Raw genomic sequence first — 21,928 nt, 5'->3', positions numbered from 1 at the left:
GTACAGTTTATCCCCATCTACTCTGTCCAGACCCCTCATGATTTTGAAAACTTCTATCAACTCTCCTCTCAGCCTTCTCCTCTCTAAGGAAAACAATCCCAACTTCTCCAATCTTTCTCCATAACTGAAGAGTCCCATCCTTGGAACCATTCCTGGTGCCTTATCAATTTTAAGTACCGACAGCTTATCCAATACCTCCTCCTTATCAATTTTAAACCCTTCTAGTGGCTGAGTTTCCTCCTCTGTCACCATGGCCTGGGCAGCATCTGCCTTGTAGGTAAAGACAGATGCAAAGTATTCATTTAACACCACAGCCATGCCTCTTGCCTCTATGTGTAAATCCCCTTTTTGATCCCTAATTGGCCCTACTCTTTCTTTTACCACCCTTTTACTATTGGTGTGCTTATAGAATACTTTGGGATTTCCTTTTATGTTAGCAGCCAGTCTTTTTTCATAATCCCTCTTTGCTTCTCATATTTGCTTTTACACATCCCTTCTGAACCTTCTGTATTCAGTTTGGTTCTCAGTTCTATATGCTACCCGATACCTGTCATAATCACACTTTTTCTTCTTTAACTTAATTTCTATTTCCTTTGTCATCCAGAGAGCTCTGGATTTGTTTGTCCTACCCTTCCATTTTGAGGAAACATGCCTTGACTGTGCCCAAACCATCTCCTCTTAGAAGGTAGCCCATTTTTCAGCTCCTGTTTTTCCCACCAACCTTTGGTTCCAGTCTATCTGGTCTAGCTCTGTTCTTGCCCCATTGAAGTCCGTTCTTTGTCAGTTGATTATTCTTACTCTAGTTTGGCCAATGTCATTTTCCACCATCATCCTAAACCTTATGATACAATGATCACTATTCCTTAAATGTTCCCCCACTGTCACTTGATCTACTTGGCCCACCTCATTCCCAAGAACGAGGTCTAGCAGTGCCTCCTTTCTTGTTGGACTGGACACTTACTGCTGTAGGAAATTCTCCTGAACACAATCTAGGAACACTTGTCCCTCACTCTCCCTTACACTACCACTATCCCAGTCTATTTACGGGTAATTAAAGTCCCCCGTTATAACTACTATACCATGTTTACACCTCTCTGTAATTTCCTTGCAGATTTGTTCCTCTGTATCCTTCCCACTAGCTGGTGGTCTGTATATTACTCCGAGAAATGTAATTGCACCTTTCTTATTCCTTAGCTCTAGCCAAATTGATTCTGTCCTTGATTCCTCTGACACATCCTCTTTCTCCAGTACTGCAATACTCTCCTTAACAAAAAGTCCTCCTCCTTTGTTCTCTTTCCTATCTTTTCTGAACACCTTCTTATCAGGAACATTTTACACGCAGATCTGCCCTTCGTTAAACCAGGTCTCCATTATCGCCATAACATCATAATCCCACAAGATAATCTGTGCCTGTAACCCCCCAATTTTATTAACTATATGCCGTGCATTCACATTTGTGCAGTGTAACCCTAATTTCGACTTCATTATTCTGCTCCCTTACTCTGACTCCATCTATTAACTAAGTATTCTCTTTGTCTTTTCTTAATTCTATTAATATGGAGAAAGGATAATCCTTTCATTTGTAAATTTAAACAGTATTTGCTATAAATGGCCCTGCTGTCCCCATACCTGTTGCAGCCTTTGTGTGGACAGGGCACCAAATCCTCCACCTTCCCTGTCAGAATACAACAACACTCTGGAAAATCCAAGAATCCCAGAAACACTCCAGAGTACCTCCAGACACTTTACAATTGCAGAAGTTCCTCATGTTAGCTTACCTGAAACTTGGGTGCTTAGCCTTCATAGAATGAGAGTGCTAGACCCATCTTGCACCTCTGCACCTGATGTTTGCTGGCTGCTGTATGAATATGTTGTCTGGGCCTGAATGAACCAAGTTTGATATCCCTGGTGTCACATCAGTAGTTGGAGTGGGTGGCATCGATTCACAGCTCACATGTAGGGGAAACCCTGGGTGTGCTCTTTTACGAATAGAACTCCGTACAGGAAGCAGCCACAGCCAAATGGTATATGGCACGACTAAAATGAATTCTATGCTCTTTGTGTTTGAAGTCTCTTGATTAGGTTCCTTGACATTGTCAGCAGCTGCCTCAATGCACTGAGGCTAATCTCAATCTGGTCCCTAATGAGCCTTCAGTGTATCAGTCAGAGTTAATTCCTTAAAACTCTTGATTCGGTTAAATCAAATGAAAATCCTTTCAGATTTTGATCCCTGATGTAACATAAACAGATTCACGGACAATTCACACTTACAAATTTTCACAAGGCAGAAACAACACAACAGCATTTAGTTTGTATCCAAAGAAACAACTTTATTTTCAAGTTACGTTGCACATTTCAATAAAATGAACAGGCCAGGCACAAACATTCTGTTATTACAAAAGACTAAGCAAACTGACTAAAGCACTTATATATTGGACATAGACATCTACTCACATAAAGTAAGGCTAAAGGAATCCTTGCAGAACATTTAGCATCATTATTCATTATATAGTGTTATTTTGGGCAAATTTCAGTGCATCACAAAAAGCGTCCCATTTCTCCATTTCTCATATCAACCACCTTGTGCCACACCCGAGTGGCAATGGAACCGAAAAGAATAATCCTCATGCGTGCATTAGGTTAACACTGACACTAACACAACCTATTTCATAGAGGATATCCACAGACAGCAGGCTTGAAGGAAGTTGGGCCTAATCTGAATTTATGTCCCAAAGGAAAATGTTTAGTAATCTTTGGCCTCATGTATAAAATAAAAATATTTTTTCATTCCTTCTTTCAACGATGTCCTCCACTGCTTTGTCTGACACATTCCGTGTGGGCTATGAATGCAGGCAGTGGCCTGCTTCGTAGACAGACACTAATATGTGCATGAACACCCCACTGTTATTAACAAGACAATCAAAGAGTGACAATCAAAGTATCATTTACTTACTAATCGCGATGCATAACCTCATAGAAATTGCATCCGTGGGGAAAAAACAACAGATTTTTATTGTAGTTTTTGTGTAATATCTAACACTCATTCCATATTGGTGCTGCCTTAATTAACCACCTCGTAGACGAAGCATGAGGAAGATGGTGCTCTCAGACTGAATATTGTAGTCGGCGAGTGTCCGGCCATCCTCCAGTTGTTTCCCCTCGCACACCAGACGTTGCTGACTGGCTGGGACACCCTCCTGCCGTTGCACTCGTGCTCTAAAATCCTGAACAGACTCAGAGGGAAGAACATCATATGTAGATGTTTTCCCCTTGTCATTCTTCAGGAATATCTGCATGCGCTCCTCATTCTTGACAATCAGCATGACCACATGACTGGGAGAGACATTGTAGTCAGACAGCCCCTTGCTGTCCTGCAGCTCTTCAGCGTTTCCATTTTGCACCACCAAGCGCTGTCGGAAATGGGGCACCTTGGTTCTTTCATATATCATCTTCTTGAGAGCTGACACTTGGATGGAAGGGTCGATATCAAGTTCAATAACCTCACCGGTCATAAACTTCACCCGGAGTCTCATCTTGTCAAATTTCTGTTAAGAAATTAACAAGATATTAGTGATGGAGATGCTGTGTATTGTGTATCAGTCACATTATACTATTTTGAACATGCAATGCATTGTCCAGACAATCACAGAATCTAGGGAACTGATACATTGTGTAATCTGCACCTACTGTACTCTCAACTCAATCTAAGTCCTTTCAGTATTTTATTCCCAATCGGAGCAATGCTGCACACAAATCCATGGACTGCTGCAAATACCGAGCAGCCAGCATCTATGGACAGATGAGATTTTTTTGAAACATGAACTCTGTTTCTCTCTCCACAAACACTGCCAAACCTGCTGAGTTTTACCAGCATTTTCTGATTTAATTCAGATTTTCTTTTGTTTGTTCATTGGGTTTCAGCATCGCTGGCAAGGCTAGCGTTTATAGCCCGTAATTAATTGCCCTTGTGAAGGTGGTGGTGAGCTGCCTTCTTAAACCACTGCAGTGTGTATGTGGTATAGGTCCCACAAGATGCCTCACTTGCACAAATACAACTTTGATGTTCAGGGCTCACTTCTAGTATTTATCTGTTTGTCACCTTTGGACAAAGTAGTAAAGCGGTGTGGAACTCAGTGGTGGTTCTAGAGGAACCCCAAATGAGATGAGTGAACGTTTCAGGTGCAAATACTTTATGGGAACTGAAAGAAATAAAGATGATCCCACTCCTCACAAGGCCATTTTCCGCGTCTCACCCATTACCCAAATCTGCAACATTTAGCTGTCATGACTGTTTTCCAATTGGAATGAGGCAGAAACTGAGTTAGAAATATTTGTGCAACTTATATTCTGAATTTATGTTCGAGCGAGTATTGAAGCTATCGGGTATCTGCTGCGTACACAGTTGCAATACTCGGTTTCTGCCACAAGAGTGACCCAAGTAACGTGTAACATCAGCTGTGAATGAACGGGCTTCACTTGTGGGGAGCGCTGAACATTTAAACAGCCAATAGCAGAGTTCTCTAAACCAGGAACTGTTCTTCGTTGCGCAGAATTCCATCATAACTTCGTTCGTTTTAGACACTGCACTTAGATTTGTCAGGCTGCCCAAAACCTACACCTGCCCTGGGAATACAGGAATGATTTCTCTCACTCACATCTCTCTCACTGTTTAACTTTGGTTATATTCTCTTGCTCTGTCATCACGTTGAGATTATATTATTTTATCTTAAATTACTGTGAGATTCAACATAACCCATTCGAGCTCCCAACATAAATTCACCCTCACACGTATCTTACTATATTGTTTTTAAAAAAACAATGACCCTTGTAATCTTGGCTAATGAATGTTTAATGTATTGTTTCGAATATTTGAACACCCCCGTTAGAATATCTGAGAACGGGTGTCACATAAACATTAGATCTGTGTCTCCAACAGGCTTGAGTTTTTAAATGATTTTCTTTCCATTCTCACCGGATTTTAGTAATAATAATTTATCAGAAATTGCATCTGAAATTCAGAACAATGCAATTTACACACCAGAAACACAATATTGAAATTGCCCCGAGAGGTAGAATGAACTCTCAGTCCTTGCTGGAAGCACAGGTTCAGGAAAGTTCAGCTGCAGAATATTTTCTGATGCACTTTTTCTGCGCAGTTCGTCCTCTCTGTTTACCTTCGCACCGACTCTCAGATCTGGATGGAATATGTGAATCAGGCTCTTTGCTTCTGCTGCTCTGTATCTTCCTCTGTGCGTCTGTCCGTTAAACAACTCTGTCTGCGTACGCCTCCGGCTCCCTCCTCCTTTTATTCTCAGACCCAATTTCTGAACGTCACAGCCCTGTTGTCCTCTGATTGTCGGAAATCCCCTGTTCTGTTATGAAATAAATGGGATCGGAGCTGAAGTTTCGCTTTCCGAAAACATCCCCGCGCCCCGCCCCCCTGCTATGTCTGACAAATGATCTCAGCCAGCAGCAGAGCACTCTTGCTGATAACCGGTAATGGCCACTGATCTGTTTTGTTTTCCGTTTCCTTCAGTAACACAATGTCGAGTATCTTCAGCCGAGCAGTGAGCCAGGAGGTAAAAACAAAAAAACTGCGGTTGCTGGAAATCCTGGAGGAACAGCACCTCATCTTCCGACTAGGCACTTTACAGCCTTCCGGACTGAATATTGAATTCAGCAACTTTAGATCTTGAACTCCCTCCTCCATCCCCACCCCCTTTCCGTTTCTTCCCCCTTTTGTTTTTTCCAATAATTTATATAGATTTTTCTTTTCCCACCTATTTCCATTATTTTTAAATCTTTTATGCCCTGCTAGTCTTTCCACCCCACCCCCACTAGAGCTGTACCTTGTGTGTCCTGCCATCCATTCTTAATTAGCACATTCGTTTAGATAATATCACCACCTTCAACACCTCTTCATTCTTTTGTCTGTGACATCTTTTGATGATCTGCTTCTATCACTGCTTGCTTGTCCATACAACCACACCACCCCCCTCCACTTCTCTTCCCACCCCCCCTTAAACCAGCTTATATTTCACCCCTCTCCTAATATTCACTCAGTTCTGTTGAAAGGTCATGAGGACTCGAAACGGCAACTCTTCTCCGCCGATGCTGCCAGACCTGCTGAGTTTTTCCAGTGAGCCAGGAGGATTCGTTGCTATGTTGCCCTCGGCCGTTTGAACAGCTGTTATTCTTAGAAATTTCATCTGGATCCAATGTTTTCTTTGTAAAACGACCTTTATTTTTAGAAGTGTGAGATGATGCATTTTGGGAGGACTAACATGGCAAGGGAATCCACAATGAGTGGTAGGACCTTAGGAAGTACAGAGGATGAGAGGGACCTTGGTGTACATGTCCATAGATCCCTGAAGGCCGCAGCACAGGTAGATAAGGTGGTTAAGAAGGCATATGGGACGCTTGCCCTTGTTAGCCGAAGCATGGAATATAAGAGCAGGGAGTTGATGTTGGAGCTGTACAAAACATCACAGCTGGAGTAGTGTGTGCGGTTCTGGTCACCACACCAAAGGAAGGATGTGATTGCACTGGAGAGGGTGCAGAGGAGATTCACCAGGATGTTGCCTGGGCTGGAGAGTTTTCGCTATGAAGAGTGACAGGATAGGCTAGGGTTGCTTTCCTTAGAGCAGAGAAGACTCGGGGGGGGACCTGATAGAGGTATCCAAAATTATGAGGGGCATAGATAAGGTAGATAGGGAGAAACTTTTCCTCTTAGCAGTGGTGTCAATAACCAGGGGCATAGACTTAAGGTAAGGGACAGGATGTTCAGAGGGGATTTGAGAAAACCTTTTTCACCCAGAGGGTGGTTGGAATCTGGAACACACTGCCTGAGGGGGTGGTAGAGGTAGGAACCCTCACAACATTTAAGAAGTATTTAGATGGGCACTTGAAATGTCACAGCATACAGGGCTACTGGCCATGTGCTGGTAAATGCGATGGGAAAAGTTAGGTGCTTGATGGCCAGAACATACACGATGGACCGATGGGCCGGTTTCTGTTATGTATAACTCTATGACCATCTGACTCAGACCCTATGATGAAAGGCACTGAGTTTATTTTATACCCCTTGTGACACCTCAACTGTAAGGAAACAGGGAAGGGATTACCGTGATATGGCAGGTATAGCACGATGGCATCTCCACATTGGTGCCAGTGATGTAAATTATATAATTCCAGTTTTTGTACAGATTGAGGAGAGGGTACATATGTAGATAAGTGCTTGATGGTTGGCACAGGCACGATGGGCCGAAGGGCCTGTTACTGTGCTGTATAACCACATGACACTATGACTCTAATACAGTACAGTATTTCCTGGGCGGGTGCCTGAGTTGAGTTGGTTTATGTGAGATATGGGGAGAGTGAGGGAAGGTGAAGGTGAGGTAGATCAGCCCTGATTTGAATGGCAGAGCCGGTTCAAGGACTAAATCACTACTCCTTCTGATGTACTTGTTTGATTTGACAGTGCACCAATATTTTAAAAAGCTCATCAAATGAAAGATTGCTTCTATTCTGAACTGATTGTGAGAGTGCTTGCAGATTGAATTACAAATCTAGAGCTAACCCAAAGGGGCCGTGGAGTCAGTTCTCCTCTTAAAAATTAAATTAGACATTTTGGCCGAGATAATCGTCTTTGCCTGATGTAGCATGTAACTGAGCTGGAGAGGCTCTCTACCAAAAGTGCACCCTAAAAATGGCTGCTGTATTCCCCTTCCCATGATCTTACTCTGATTTTCTTCCACCTTCCGGAAACAAATTAACTCTTGCAATTAAATGAAGCAATGGAGTGGGGTCCCCATATTTTCCTTTCTTTGCGCCCATTTTCCGTCCCTGAAAATCAGCGCCACTATATCAGTGGCAGTTCTTAAGCGATCAGAGATTGGGAAGGTGAAGAGGAGAAAGGTGTTGGAGGCCAATCAGGATGAAGATGCTGTGTAGTAAGGTGGTTCCAAACACCTCATGACCATCAAACAGGCGCGAGCACTGATCCTTGCAGCACCCGCTAGTTACATCCTGCCAACCAGAAAATGACCCGTTTATTGCTTCTCTGTTTTCTGACCATTAACCGATTCTCAGTTCATGTAATATATTACCCCCAATCTCATGGGCCCCAATCTTTTGAAATAAACTCTTGGGCGGCACATTATTGAATGCCTTTGGAAAATCCAGTTAAAATAAATCCACTGGTTCCCCCTCATCTACCCTGCTACTCAAAACCTCAACAAAATTTAACAAATGTATAGAACACAATTTCCCTTTCACACATCCATGTTGACTTTGACCAATCAAGTTATGATTTTCTAAGTGCCCTATTATCATGTCCCTAACAATAAATTGTTGCACGTTCCTTACTGTTGATGTCCGGCTAACTGGCCTATACTCCTCCCTGTTTCTTTCTCCCTTCGTTTCTTGAATAGTGGGGTTATGTTTGATCCTTCCAATCCAGGAGGACTGTTCGAGTATCTATAGAATCCTGTAAGACCCAGTGCGCCCACTATCTCTGTAGCCTGATCTTTTAAACCCTAGGAAGGCGGCGATTGGTCCAGGGAATCTGTTACCTTTTAGTCCCATGAATTTCTCTAGCACTTTTTTCAGGATACCATTAGAGTAAATCTGCGGACTTTAATCTTCATAGCGACTGGATGAAATAAACCTGCTGTAGTAATGTGGAGGATAAGGTTATAGAATGCAATCAAAAATGTTTTCTAGATCAGCATCAGCAACCAGACACAAGGAGAGCCCCCTAATTGTGGCACTAGGTAGGGAACACAATCTTAGGGACTCCTGTGTGTGGCTCCAGAGAACAGTATCAATCCCTCTGATTATACTGTCCTCTGCCATGAACACGTTCCTTCCCCACAGCCAACACTCAATGTTAATGGCCTCATGTATCATGGTGCTGTGGTCAGTTTTCTCATCCACCAGATTTTTTTGTCATTCAGACAGACAGAAGGAAACCCATGCCTGTTAGATAAGGACAATGGCTGAGGTCCCCTGCACTGCACAATTGTGCTATGCTGTCTATGTTCCTATTTTCTTATCCGTCTTGTGTCTCCCCACTGACCTGACAGGAGTGTGACTGCCTCTTGAATAAAGTGTCCAGCTAACAGTCTTCCTCCCTAATGCCCCACAATGCCTGCATCTTGGACTCTAGCTCAACAACTCGGAAATTGAACTTCCTTGAGGTTCAGACGCTTACTGTGGATGTGGTTGTCTGTAATCACAATGCTGTCCACAAACTCCCACATGCTGCTGTTGTGGTAAAGCACCTGCACTGCCACCACTATCTAATCCAGTTTTATTTATTTCATGAATTAACATTTATGCATTTAATCAACTTAGCTTTTTTTTTAGCCTTTAATGACATAGTTTTAAGTGATTGGTATATTGATATTTATCTGTAAATTGCCCATTTCCTCCCCATGCTGTGACATCACTTTGTGAAAGCAACAAAGCCCTGAGTTAACCAGCTCTTCTGGCCATTTATGAAGCAGTCATTGGCACCACTCCAAAAAAAGCACAACTGCTCTGATCTGAGAGCCTCTTGTTGAATCCTTTGGCTGCATTGAGTTTCTGGAATGTTTCAGTCACCAGCGTGTCCCTGACATTATGCCACACCTCCAGCATTGCATTGCAATGTGGGTGTGGTCTCTCATTATTCACCTTTAGCACTGCATGGGAAAACAGTGTCTCCACTGGCTGCATGAGATGTATGCTCAAGAAACATTGATCTGTTAAAGCCTGTACCCTGATATCTTTGCGTTTGTTTCCTTCACCAAGGAAGAGGTTTCTGTCCCCCCCAGGGAGGGACAACTGTTTCCCTGTTATTTCCTCCCAACTCTGTCTGCTTCCTGGTGCTCCATGAATCACTGACTGATAACCATCTACCTCAGTAATTCCCTTTTCTCAAGTAAGTGCATTGGGATAGGTGTTTGAATAAGCAAGATGTCTCTTGGAAATTTCTAGTATTCAAAGCAGGGGGTTGAAATAAAGATAATTAGAAAAGCATATTTTACATAATTACTAAATGTAACCAGTGTGAACTTAATTTTTGTATAAATTGCTGCCTTATTTAATATTCAGTGGATAGCTCAGTAAAGCATCAATACAGACATGATTAGCCAATAGTTCTGTGTTGTAAACCTTTATCATTCTCATGAAAACCTGAGTATTTAATATTTTTACCCAAAGCTGTGATGCTGTGAGAACCATTTAGATTGTCCAGTCTGAGCATGTGCAGACTGAATGTTTTGGTACAATTTGTTCATCAGCTCGCCGGCTGCCTCAGTTCCTGATCCCATCAGGGCCTAAACATCCTGCCTGGATTCTCTAACATATCATGTGAAAGGCCACAGAAGATCAACTGGTACAATATAATTAATATAATTAAACTGTGGAAAATATGGGCCGGTGATCTGGACTGGTGTGATTCTTCAATATTGTCCATAGGTGTCTCATTCATAGCTGATTCTCCCATTAACACTTGTTAGGGTAAATGATCATAACCTGCATCTAAATATGGATCCCGGATGGAATGCAGGGAAAGCCACAGACAATTCAGACAGACAGAAACACACATTCCAATTTTTATTAAAATAAACAGGTTTTCTTTCAAATCACGTTGAATATTTTGGCAGATACATCGTGCAGGCCTGATATCTTTTGCCCTTGGAAAACACTAAGCACCCAGATTAAAGTATTTCAATGCTAAACACATACAATTCTCCAAGAACACATTAAGGTTAAAGCAATTAGTTGTAGATTACGTTACGTCATTATAAAATGAAACCGGAAGACAATCATTGCTGATCTTGTGGAATTTTTGGCAAGGCCCCTCCTATACAGTGAATGATTTTTGGAATTGCCACACCAGCTATCTAATGGTCTCTGTGAGTGAGAAGGTGGATTCGTACTGAATGAGAGACAAGTTTGGAGCTGTGGATCAGGGACTGGATCATTATTGGCCGAACTCTTCAGTAGAATCTTTAAGAGTAACAGAACATACTTTTGATCAATGATCAGCCAGGATTGATGAGAATCAATGTATCACAAATCAATGATCAGAATAGAACACATTGCATCAGCAGTCCCCCCCGATTCCTTCTTGTTGTTAATTAAGTTGCTGACCCTTGTAAAAATTGTGTCCAATGTCTTGTAGCAGCATCTTTCCTTGGGTGAGAATGCAGGAAGGTGACCTGCACCTAGGCCTCAGTTGGTATCATTCCCTAGCCAGACATTATCTGTTGAACAAACTTCCTGTTGTTATGGGAACTGGGGCAGACAGGAATAAGATTCAAAAGTATCATGGACAAGTCAGTGACTGTGCAACCTGGGTCTCTTACTAACTGCAGCTGAGAAAACAGGAGTATATGAAAAAATTGATCAATTGAGGCACTATAAATAATTTATTTCTGTAATAGCTAGAGTTCATCTTATTAACCGCTGCAAGTGCCATTTAACCACCCCGTAGACGTAGCATGAGGAAGATGGTGCTCTCAGGCTGAATATTGTAGTCGGCGAGTGTCCGGCCATCCTCCAGCTGTTTCCCCTCGTACACCAGACGCTGCTGACTGGCTGGGACACCCTCCTGCCGTTGTACTCGTGCTCTAAAATCCTGAACAGACTCAGAGGGAAGAACATCATATGTAGATGTTTTCCCTTTGTCGTTCCTGAGGAAAATCTGCATCCGCTCCTCGTTCTTGACAATCAGCATGACAGCATCGCTGGGAGAGACATTGTAGTCAAACAGCCTCTTGTTGTCCTTCAGCTCCACAGTGCTCCCATTTTGCACCACCAGGCGCTGTTGGAAATAGGGCACATTGGCTTTTTTGTATATCATCATCTTGAGAGCCGAGATTTGGATGGAAGTGTTGACATCAAGTTCAATATCTTCACCGGTCAAAAACCTCACCCAGAGTCTCATCTTATCAAATTGCTATTAAGAGATAAACAGGATTTCAGTGATGGGGACACTATATCACGAGCCAATTGCTAAGAATGAATGAGCGAACTTGACATGCAAGACGCACTGTCCCAGGCATTGGTGGCAAGCGCAGAAGCTGAGGAGTAACTGTTGTGTAAACATCATCTGCAATAATAGCAACATCTGGCTTCCTACATGATATCTGAATCGCCTAGACACCAATCTTCACAAACTCCTTCTTTCCAGCCAGACAAAAAGCACCAGATTCACAATCTGTTCTCCTGTTTGCATTTGGCTGTCTTTGCTGCTCTATGCTGACTTGTTACAATATTCAGAAACCCCTGGGGATTTGCGTACTGAGCTGCAATTTCCAGCATCTGTCTGAAGTAGCCCTCAGTGAGCTGTGTAATGTGGCACAGTCTAAGTTTGGGTTCATGGGGAGATAAGAACATGGGCTTGGAAATTCTGTGAGTTTCTCTTAATCTTGCACCATAGCTTTAGCAATTCATCAATGGAATCGAAGAGAATGGATGTAAATGAAGGAAAATGGCTGCATGTTTTAGCACCGTATTAGAGGAACCATTTGTATAACTCTCTAAACCATAAGACAGGGCACCCCCAGTCCATTAGTTAAAAAAAAGTACCCTATTGTTGAGTAGAATTTTCTCTTTTGATGCCAGTGTTCTATGAATGAAATCTGTACACTTATAACAGACCAAGCAGCAGAGACTTATTCTGTATAGAAATGCTTCCTCTCAGATTCAGACTTACATAATGCATTCTATTGAAAAACAAGAAACTACTTTGCTGATATTAGATAATGAATGTTTAACACATTACTTTAAATTTCCACCTTTAAAATAGCAGACAAACGGGTGGCACATAAACATGTTAAGTTGTTATCGCCTTGTATTGTCTTCAATAACTCACAGGCTATGCTTTTTAAATTATCCTGACCCAGTTCTGAGAATATTAAGAACTTATTTTAAATTGTGAGTTTCATTGAGATTCAAAATGACTTAATTTAAAACCCAGAATTAGAATATTGAAATTCCTAAATAAAAGACAGGATACCTGACAATCTTTGCCGGAAGCGCAAGTCCAGGTGAATCAGAAGAAATTTGAGCTGCAGAATGGGGACAGATACACTTCCTTGCACAGTTTGTTTTCTCTGCGTTTCTTCACACCGGCTCTCCAATCTAGAATAAAGGAATAAAATTCTGTCTGTTTCTTGCTCTGTCTTTTCGGTGTTTCCCACAGTTAAACAAGTGAGTGAGTCTCTGGCTCCCTCCTCAGTCTTTTTATTATTATAGCTGGTTTCTGAACGTCACAGCCTTGTTGCCCTCTAATTGCTTTGAACAAACAACTGAGACCAGAGCTGGTTTCATTTCCCAAAGGCTCCCCTCAGAGTCTGGGAAATAACCTGACAGGAGCAGCAGGAATGAACCTTGCTACAGGTAACAGGTACTGAATTCCGAGTTATCTCAATTTCAGATTCCTCTCTGGTGCCACAGTAACAAACAGCAAGAGCAGAATCAGCTGAGCGGTGAGTCAGAGGCCTCACTGCCTGTTTGAAGCTGTGGGCAGGGCTTGAACAATACAATGTATAAAGATACAGTGCATCAGACCAGTCAATTTAATTATCTAATGAAAAGAAATTGGCCTCAAATTGCAGGGGTCCTGCTCCACGAGTACAAGTCAGGTAGAGCAAAACCCCTTTGCCTTTCCAAACACAAGGCCAAGGGGTTAATGTCACTTCCATGTCATGGTGGATACTCAAAAAGTGCAAGAGTGCTTTAGTGGACAGATCCATCCTATTCTTTGCTTTGTTTATAACATCTGAAATGCCTCTGTGACTATTCTCACACGATCCTTTTTGCTGCTACTGTGGACTTGAGCTTCTATGCCTCCCATGTTCCTTTGCTGCCCCAGGTAAGATGTACAAGGTTTGTGACATGTAAACCATCTCCACCAATCAATACATTTTGATTGTCTTTTTCTAAAAGAAAACTTAATATTTTGTCAAATTCCACATGTGCACATCCCAGTTGAATTACAATTCATCCTCAGACCCTTCCTCTAGCATCGACATTGTGCGTCCTGTGTGACTTCAGCCGAGGTAGAGACAGGCTGTTCGGATCAGTGTTGGAAATTTTTGTCCAGCTTTGCCTTAACACTGATCCTCCAGCTGAACACCACTCCACTACTAGAGATCTGATGGGGGTTCCAACCTGTATCTTAACCTCTCCTCCTCCAACAATGGAAACAGCTGCCAAAATTTTCCATTAGGTGGCCAGGCAGAGCTGAAGCTGCCGTGGGCAGCTGCGGACCTGATCACCACCCGCAATCAGGGCTGCGCCACCATTTTGCGTGGGCAGGCCAATTAATGCCCGCCCAGCACTCTTCCCACTCCTGTGGAGAGCGGGAGTCTGAAGTTTGCGGCGGGCGTGTACAGAGCGCTGGGTCCAACAGCAACCCGGCAGTCTGTATAAAAGGCCTGGCACCTCCTTTAGACCGTTTACAATGGCCAGCTACAGGTGGCACTGCAGGGGGTCTGCACAGCAGGCCAGTGTAGAGGGAAGACCAGAGGAGGAGGGCAGACTGCAGGGTGTGGGCCAGGAGCAGGGCAGGCTGCAGGGTAGGCTAGCAGGAGAGCCAATGTGCCCCTTGCTTTTCCGATGACTGCCTTCCTGCCCTTGTGAAGGAGGTGGCAGCACGATGGGGGGTGCTGTTTCCCCAGGACGGGAGGAGGAGGGCCCACCACATGACAAAGCGTGCCTGGGAGGAGGTGGCGGAGGGAGTGAGCTCCCGCGACGTGGTGCACCGAACCTGTATCCAGTGGCGTAAGCGGTTGAACAATTTGTTGCCCTCTGGAAGGGTGAGTACCATGTTGGCCTTGGGCATTTAACCCAGCAGGTAGCCTTAGCCTTTGAGGCAACCCCCCACCCACGTCTTAGTGTTGTGACTGCATTGACTCATGTTGGGCATTTGTCGCACACTGGGTTGGCAATCAGATAGTGACCATGTTTACATCCGCCTTAGTGGTTCATGAGAAGATGGGTTCTCTCCGCACCATGTGTTGGCCATAGTCGCACATGACTAGTCTGGGAGCAACCTGCAGGAGATGCAGCTAAGCGCATACTCAGAACTCCAACATATGTCCTATTCACGGCAGAGATTGTGGAAGGGGAGCCTCAAGGTCTCGTGGCCAAGAGCCATCTGGTGCCCTTGGCGCCGCATCCAGTTGTGCATCCTTGCCATGGGAGCTAAGACCGTGTGTTTCTGAAAGTGATGGACGCAGAATGTTTCCAATGTAGCTGTTTGGGGGGGGGGGTTGGCTGCGCATTGGGAGCAGCCGTACTATATCTTTGTCACCGATCAACAGTAGCGTGCACAGGAGGTACTGGAGGCCTCAGATGGGCCACTGTGGTTGGGGTGCAGCATGCACATGCAGAGTACATGAGAGATCAGCCCCAGTAAATGGTCTTCTCTGTTTTGCAGGAGAAAAATGCGCAGAACGCTTATGAGCATTTGCGCACTGGAGGTGGCCAGGCCCAGCTGGTGATATTGAGCCGTTTTCAGCAGGAGGCCCTGGAGCTTGAAAAGTGCCATGCGCCCAGGTCCATAGGTGTCGGTGAGGCTGGGGTGGAACGGGCCAGATATTTGAGGTCCACAGTCCCATCCGCTCTGTCTTCCCACCATCCAAAATGCTGATGATTGTTGCAATCGTCAATGCAGCAACACTGCTCATTCACAGACTGATAGAGTCAGACCGTGTGGGTCATTGACAAAGATCCCTTGGCCCTTCGAAGATGCGTGTGTCCAGCACCTTCCAAGTCGCCTTCTCCCATTTCTGACCATTATCCACATTTCCTTGTATGCCATAGCATCGCAATTGCACATTCAAATACTTATTACATGTTAGGAGGGTTTGTGCCTCCACCACCCTCTCAGCCAGTGCATCCCACATTACTCTGTGCAAAAGTTCCTCATCACCTCACCTGTCAACCTCATGCCCCTTACCTTAAATAAATGCCACCAGGTTAGTCATCCCTCCACCAAGAGGAAATGTTGCTTTCTGTCCACCCTATCTATGCCCCTCATAGTGTTATGAAGCTCAATAATGCCACCCGTCAATCTCCTGTGCTCCATGGCAAACATCACCAGTGTATGCTATGTTTCCTCATAACTCCAACTCTCTAGACCAGCATGCATTCTGGTCAGTGACCTCTGCACTCTCTGCAGTCCAATCACACCCCTCCCATGAAGCGCTGATCACAACTGAATGCAGAAGTATAGCTGTGGCATCGGCACCATTTTCTGCACTTGCAACATGACCTCCCTGTTCCTCTGTTCCATTCCTTGGCTAATAAAGGCAAGTATGGCTTTTACCTTGTTACACACCTTATTTTCCTGTCCTGCTACCTTAACAGGCCTGTCGACATGCTCAGCAAGGTCCCTCTAATCGTCCTTAATTTCCACCGTCCTACCATTCCTTGTGTATTCCCGTACCTTGTTTGTCCTGCCCAAGTGCATTACCTCACACTTATCCACATCACATTCCTTAAGGCATTCCTTAGGCCATCTGACCAGCCCATCTGTATCTGCCTGTAATGTTTGAGCCTCCTCCTGACTATTTGCCACCCCATCAACGTTCGTCTCCTTAGGTTCTGGAAAGTTGAGCGCATCATGAGCCTGGGGGAAAGGGATGAAGTGTGCCACTGTGTGGACACTAACTGATCCACTGTCCTTGCTGTTATTTTCAGCATCATCAGAGGCTGCTGACCAGGCTCCGTTACAGATGCCCCCTCTCACACTTGAGGGCCCTGAACTGTCACCAGCTCACACCATTTCTGTGAGGCAGGCACCAGCGCAGATACTAGCACATCGGTGGGAATTGTAACATCGGCTTGTGTCCCGGGGCACAGTGGAGACGGCACTTCACAATCGCTGGAAAAGATGGCAAAGACAGAGAGTTCCAATGGCGCCAGCAGCCGGAGGACTGTAGGGGACCAAGCACATGCACATGCCATGATGATGTGCCTCTGGAGTCATCCGCGATGCAGCAGCTGCAGGAAATGTGGCCGGGTGTGTGGGAGCATCTGGGAGTGTTGCATGTGAATATGCTTCACTTGGTGTCCATGGTGGAGGAGTCCACATGGAGCATGAGTGGTGCCACGAGCCTCATGTCAGAGCGTCATGCTTCCTCCGTAGAGAGATTGGCAACTCTCCTGGAGAGGGGCTTCCAGGAGAACAAGCAGCTCCTCTTGGGGATACGCTCAGACCTGCATGCCCTCACAGTGCCAATGGCCACAGCTGGTCATTGGCAATGCGGGAGATGGTCTGGGCACCAAGCGTCCCAGCTCGGTGCCCATCCATCGACGGTGAGCAGGGACGTCTGAAGCGACCTAACCTCAGCGCAGCAGCTGCCTGTCGTCTCTGCGGACTCCTCTCAGAGCACTCCAGATGAGGGCAACAGCTCCTCCGCTCCTCTGCCAGTGACCGTTGCATCCGTTGAGGCTGCGATGACTGGGGAGGTGCCAGTTCTGGAACTGGCCACTCCCTCCCAGGCAGGGCCAGCACAGGCTCCACGGGCCAGAGGACGTCTGCCAAGGTCATTGAGGCCAACAGGACAGCAGTGTCAGCAGGCTGACTCAGAAGCCACTCCAAGCGATGGAGCAGCACCTAGACGTAGCACCTGCAAACGTAAGCGTAAGGCAACTGAGGCACACGATGGGTCTCTCACTGGTGCTTTTGTGTTGGCCCTAGATTAGGGAATTATTATTTTTTGCTAAAACAAAAACAGAATTACCTGGAAAAACTCAGCAAGTCTGGCAGCATCGGCGGAGAAGAAAAGAGTTGACGTTTCGAGTCCTCATGACCCTTCAACAGAACTAGATGAATCCAAGGAAGGGGTGAAATATAAGCTGGTTTAAGGTGTATGTGTGTGTGTGTGTGTGTGTGTGTGTGTGTGTGTGTGTGTGTGTGGGGGGGAGGGGGACGGTGGGGAGAAGTGGAGGGGGGTGGTGTGGTTGTAGGGACAAGCAAGCAGTGATAGAAGCAGATCATCAAAAGATGTCACAGACAAAGGAACAAAAGAACACAGAGGTGTTGAAGTTAGTGATATATATCTAAACGAATGTGCATATAAGAATGGATGGTAGGGCACTCAAGGTATAGTTCTAGTGAGGGTGGGGGGAGCAGAAAAGATTTAAAAATATTTTAAAATAATGGAAATAGGTGGGAAAAGAAAAACCTATATAATTTATTGGAAAAAACAAAAGGAAGGGGGAAGAAACAGAAAGGGGATGGGGATGGAGGAGGGAGTTCAGGACCTAAAGTTGTTGAATTCAATATTCAGTCCAGAAGGCTGTAAAGTGCCTAGTCGGAAGATGAGGTGCTGTTCCTCCAGTTTGCATTGGGCTTCACTGGAACAATGCAGCAAGCCAAGGACAGATATGTGGGCAAGAGAGCAGGGTGGAGCGTTAAAATGGCAAGCGACAGGGAGGTTTGAGTCATTCTTGCGGACAGACCGCAGGCGTTCTGCAAAGCAGAAAAATGCTGTTGTAAAAATGTTTTGGTTTCATTTTGTTGGACCATATGATGGATCATAATAAAATCCAGATGTGTTACCATGGCTGAGGGTGGCACCTTTGTGCTGCATTTGTATGTTTTACATAAACGTCATGAGTGTTTGAGTGGACATTAAGGTTTATGCCTGAAGCTTTTAGCTGCAGCTGATGAGATGGAAAATGTAGTACTTAAGTGCTACATGAAGCGCCAAGCAATGCTGGTCCTCCAGATCCATTTGTGTGGAGCTAGCTGAAGGTTCATTGGATTAAAGTCTCCGGGTGTCCCTGCCTCCTTGGTGTAGTGCTGGGTTGGCGTGCAGCCCCTCATCATCGCCCTGTGCTTCCTCATCCTCCGATCCACTGCTGGACTCATCGTGTGCAGCCACATCCACTGTGTCAAGGGCTTCATCGTCCACTGCATCCCCCCCTTTCCAGCGCAAGATTGTGCAGAGCACAGCATGCTACCACTATCAGAGAGACGCGATCTGGGGGGTTACTGGAGTGTGCCCCCTGAGCGGTCCAGGCATCGGAAGTGCATATTGAGAAGACTGATGGTTCTCTCCACCACTTCCCTTGTGGTGCTGTGGCTCCTATTGTACTGCTGCTCAGCTTCTGTTCTTAGATGGCGGAAAGGCATCATGAGCCACCTTCAGAGGGGATAACCCTGGTCACCCAGCAGCCATCCATCCAGCTGGGCTGGAACACTGAGGAGCCCCAGCACCTGGGCGTGTCTGAGGACGTAGGCGTCGTGGGAGCTGCCTGGCTACCTTGCACAAACCTGCAGAATCTGCATCCTGTGATCACACACTATCTGCACGTTCATGGAGTAGAAGCCCTTCCTGTTGACAAAGGCACCGGGCTCATCTGCTAGCGCCTTGATGGCCACATGTGTACAGTCTATAGCACCCTGGACATGGGGGAAGGCAGCAATGGCCGTAAAGCCTCTGGCTCACTGTGCCTGGCTTGCCTGGTCCCAGTGGAAGTGGATGAGGGTCAATGCACACCTGAACAGAGCGTCTGTAACCTGCTTGACACAAGTGTGCACAGCTGATTGAGGGACACTGTAAAGGTCACCCACTGAGCCCTGGAAGGAGCCAGAGGCATAGAAATTGAGGGCAGCTGTGACCTTCAGAGCCTCTGGCATGGGGTGTCCGCTCACACAGGCGAGATCTCAGGGCCAATCATCTGACAGATGTAGTTGACTGTCTCCCTTGACAGTCGGAGCCTCCTTTGGCATTGCACCTCAGTCATATTGAGGTAGCTGCTTCACCACCTGTATGCCCTGGCAGCAGGATAGTGGTGCCTTCTGTGGCCCCTTGCACCTGGGACAACCTCTTGGCCCTGTGCCCCTTGTGCCTGCGCCACTCCCAAAGGTGGCTCCCCTGGAGGCTGATTGTCTAGTCCTGGCCTCCTCCTTATTCTATCCCTCCCTTCCTCCTCAGAGGAGCTGCCTCCAGTGGAGATGTCAGAACCTATTCCCAGGCTAAATGGAGGCCTCCAGAAAGCTGCAGGCCCGATAAAGATTCCTGACTGAAGAGTGCTGAGCTGAAGGTTTAAAGTACACAGAAAGCTGCTGGAATTTGTTCTGAACTGCTACAGATCACACAGGCAAGTTTAAGAAACTTCCTGCAATAAATACTTCACAGACCAGATTGACAACACCACTGAGCCCTCTTATCCTGCCCATGGATGAGTTTTATTAAAAGGTCGTTTACCTGCCTGCCTTTTGCGCCTATGCGCCGAGCTGAAGATTGCACGGGCACCTGAAAGTCAGCATTGATTGCCGCGTTAAGGGCCTTAACTAGCCCGTTAATTAATGGCCGGCGCACATTGCACTTCATCACGCGTCCTGCCCAATGAAATATCGTGATGGCGCGTGGTGATGTCGGGATGTTGGCCCGCCCCCTCGTATGTCACCCAGAAAATTCTGCCCAGCAGCACAGCCACGTCACTGGAATACCACAGCCATATCACAGCAACACCACAGCCATATCACAGCAACATCACAGTCATATCACAGCAACACCACAGCCATATCACAGCAACATCACAGCCATATCACAGCAACACCACAGTCATATCACAGCAACACCACAGTCATATCACAGCAACACCACAGCCATATCACAGCAACATCACAGCCATATCACAGCAACACCACAGCCATATCACAGCAACACCACAGCCATATCACAACAATACCACAGCCATATCACAGCAACACCACAGCCATATCACTGCAACGCCACAGCCATATCACAACAATACCACAGCCATATCACAACAATACCACAGCCATATCACAGCAACACCACAGCCATATCACAACAATACCACAGCAATATCACTGCAACGCCACAGCCATATCACAACAATACCACAGCCATATCACAGCAACACCACAGTCATATCAGAGCTATATCACAGCAATACCACAGCCATATCACAGCAATACCACAGCCATATCACAGCAACACCACAGCCATATCACAGCAACACCACAGCCATATCACAGCAACACCACAGCCATATCAGAGCTATATCACAGCAATACTACAACCATATCACAGCAACACCACAGCCATATCAGAGCTATATCACAGCAATACTACAACCATATCACAGCAACACCACAGCCATATCAGAGCTATATCACAGCAATACTACAACCATATCACAGCAACACCACAGCCATATCACAGCAATACCACAGCCATATCACTGCAATACCACAGCCATATCACAGCAACACCACAGCCATATCACAGCAATACCAGTCATATCAGAGCCATATCCCAGCAATAACACATTACTGTCACTAAAGCCCTGAGAGAAAATTGGAGCTGTAGTTAATGTCTCAAGTTGTTAAAACCAAAGGGCTACATGGTGCCTGAATGAAATGTTGTTCCTCAAGCTTATGTTGGGCTTTGGAATGCTTTAGAAGGACAAAGATAGAGTGGTCAGAGTGTGTGTGGAAATGGAATAGAATGGCAAGTGACAGGGAGTTTGGTGTTACACTTGTCAACAAAATAGAGGCATTCAGCAAAGCGATTGCCCAATCTGCTACTGGTTTCCCTAATGCAGAGGAGACTGCACCATAAGCAGCCAACACTGTGTATTAGGTTAGAGGAAGTACATGAGAATTGCTGTCTCACACAGAAAAAGTGTTTAGGAATTGAACTGTGGTGATGGAAGAAGTGAAAGGCCATTTGTTACATCTTTTGAACTTGCATGGGAAGATGTCAGGGGAAGGCAAATACATGATAGGAGTGATGGAAGAGTGAAGCAGAGTGTAATAGAGGGAGCAGTCCCTTTGTGGCACGGGGAGGGGAGGGGTTGGGAAGATGTGTTTGGTGCTGGGTTCGCTTAGAGGGGGCAGAAATCACAGAAGGTGATCTATCAACTGAGGTCAGGCAAG

General features: G+C 45.5%; 1 protein-coding gene across 2 annotated transcripts; it reads right to left on the bottom strand.

Moving 5' to 3' along the window:
- Window positions 1-2,309: 2,309 nt before the first annotated feature.
- LOC121285683 (polyubiquitin-like) lies at window positions 2,310-13,227 on the bottom strand. 2 transcript variants are annotated; one of them, XM_041202353.1, is made up of 4 exons: window positions 13,013-13,227; window positions 11,476-11,950; window positions 9,632-9,633; window positions 2,310-3,533 (listed from the first exon to the last, which is right to left on the bottom strand). In XM_041202353.1, exons 2-4 carry the CDS (start codon window positions 11,936-11,938, stop codon window positions 3,066-3,068), a joined length of 933 nt encoding a protein of 310 aa, XP_041058287.1. In that variant the 5' UTR covers window positions 11,939-11,950; window positions 13,013-13,227; the 3' UTR covers window positions 2,310-3,065. The 2 variants fall into 2 exon arrangements, with proteins under 2 accessions (XP_041058287.1, XP_041058286.1); XM_041202352.1 differs by lacking the exons at window positions 9,632-9,633; window positions 11,476-11,950; window positions 13,013-13,227 and adding an exon at window positions 5,175-5,364 and having other exon boundaries at window positions 2,310-3,545.
- Between the last annotated feature and the right edge of the window lie 8,701 nt (window positions 13,228-21,928).

Source organism: Carcharodon carcharias, chromosome 13, assembly GCF_017639515.1.
Source record: "Carcharodon carcharias isolate sCarCar2 chromosome 13, sCarCar2.pri, whole genome shotgun sequence".
Classification (NCBI taxonomy): domain Eukaryota; kingdom Metazoa; phylum Chordata; class Chondrichthyes; order Lamniformes; family Lamnidae; genus Carcharodon; species Carcharodon carcharias.
The sequence above is the reverse complement of the archived record's forward strand: the minus strand, read 5'-3'. Positions and strand labels throughout refer to the sequence as shown.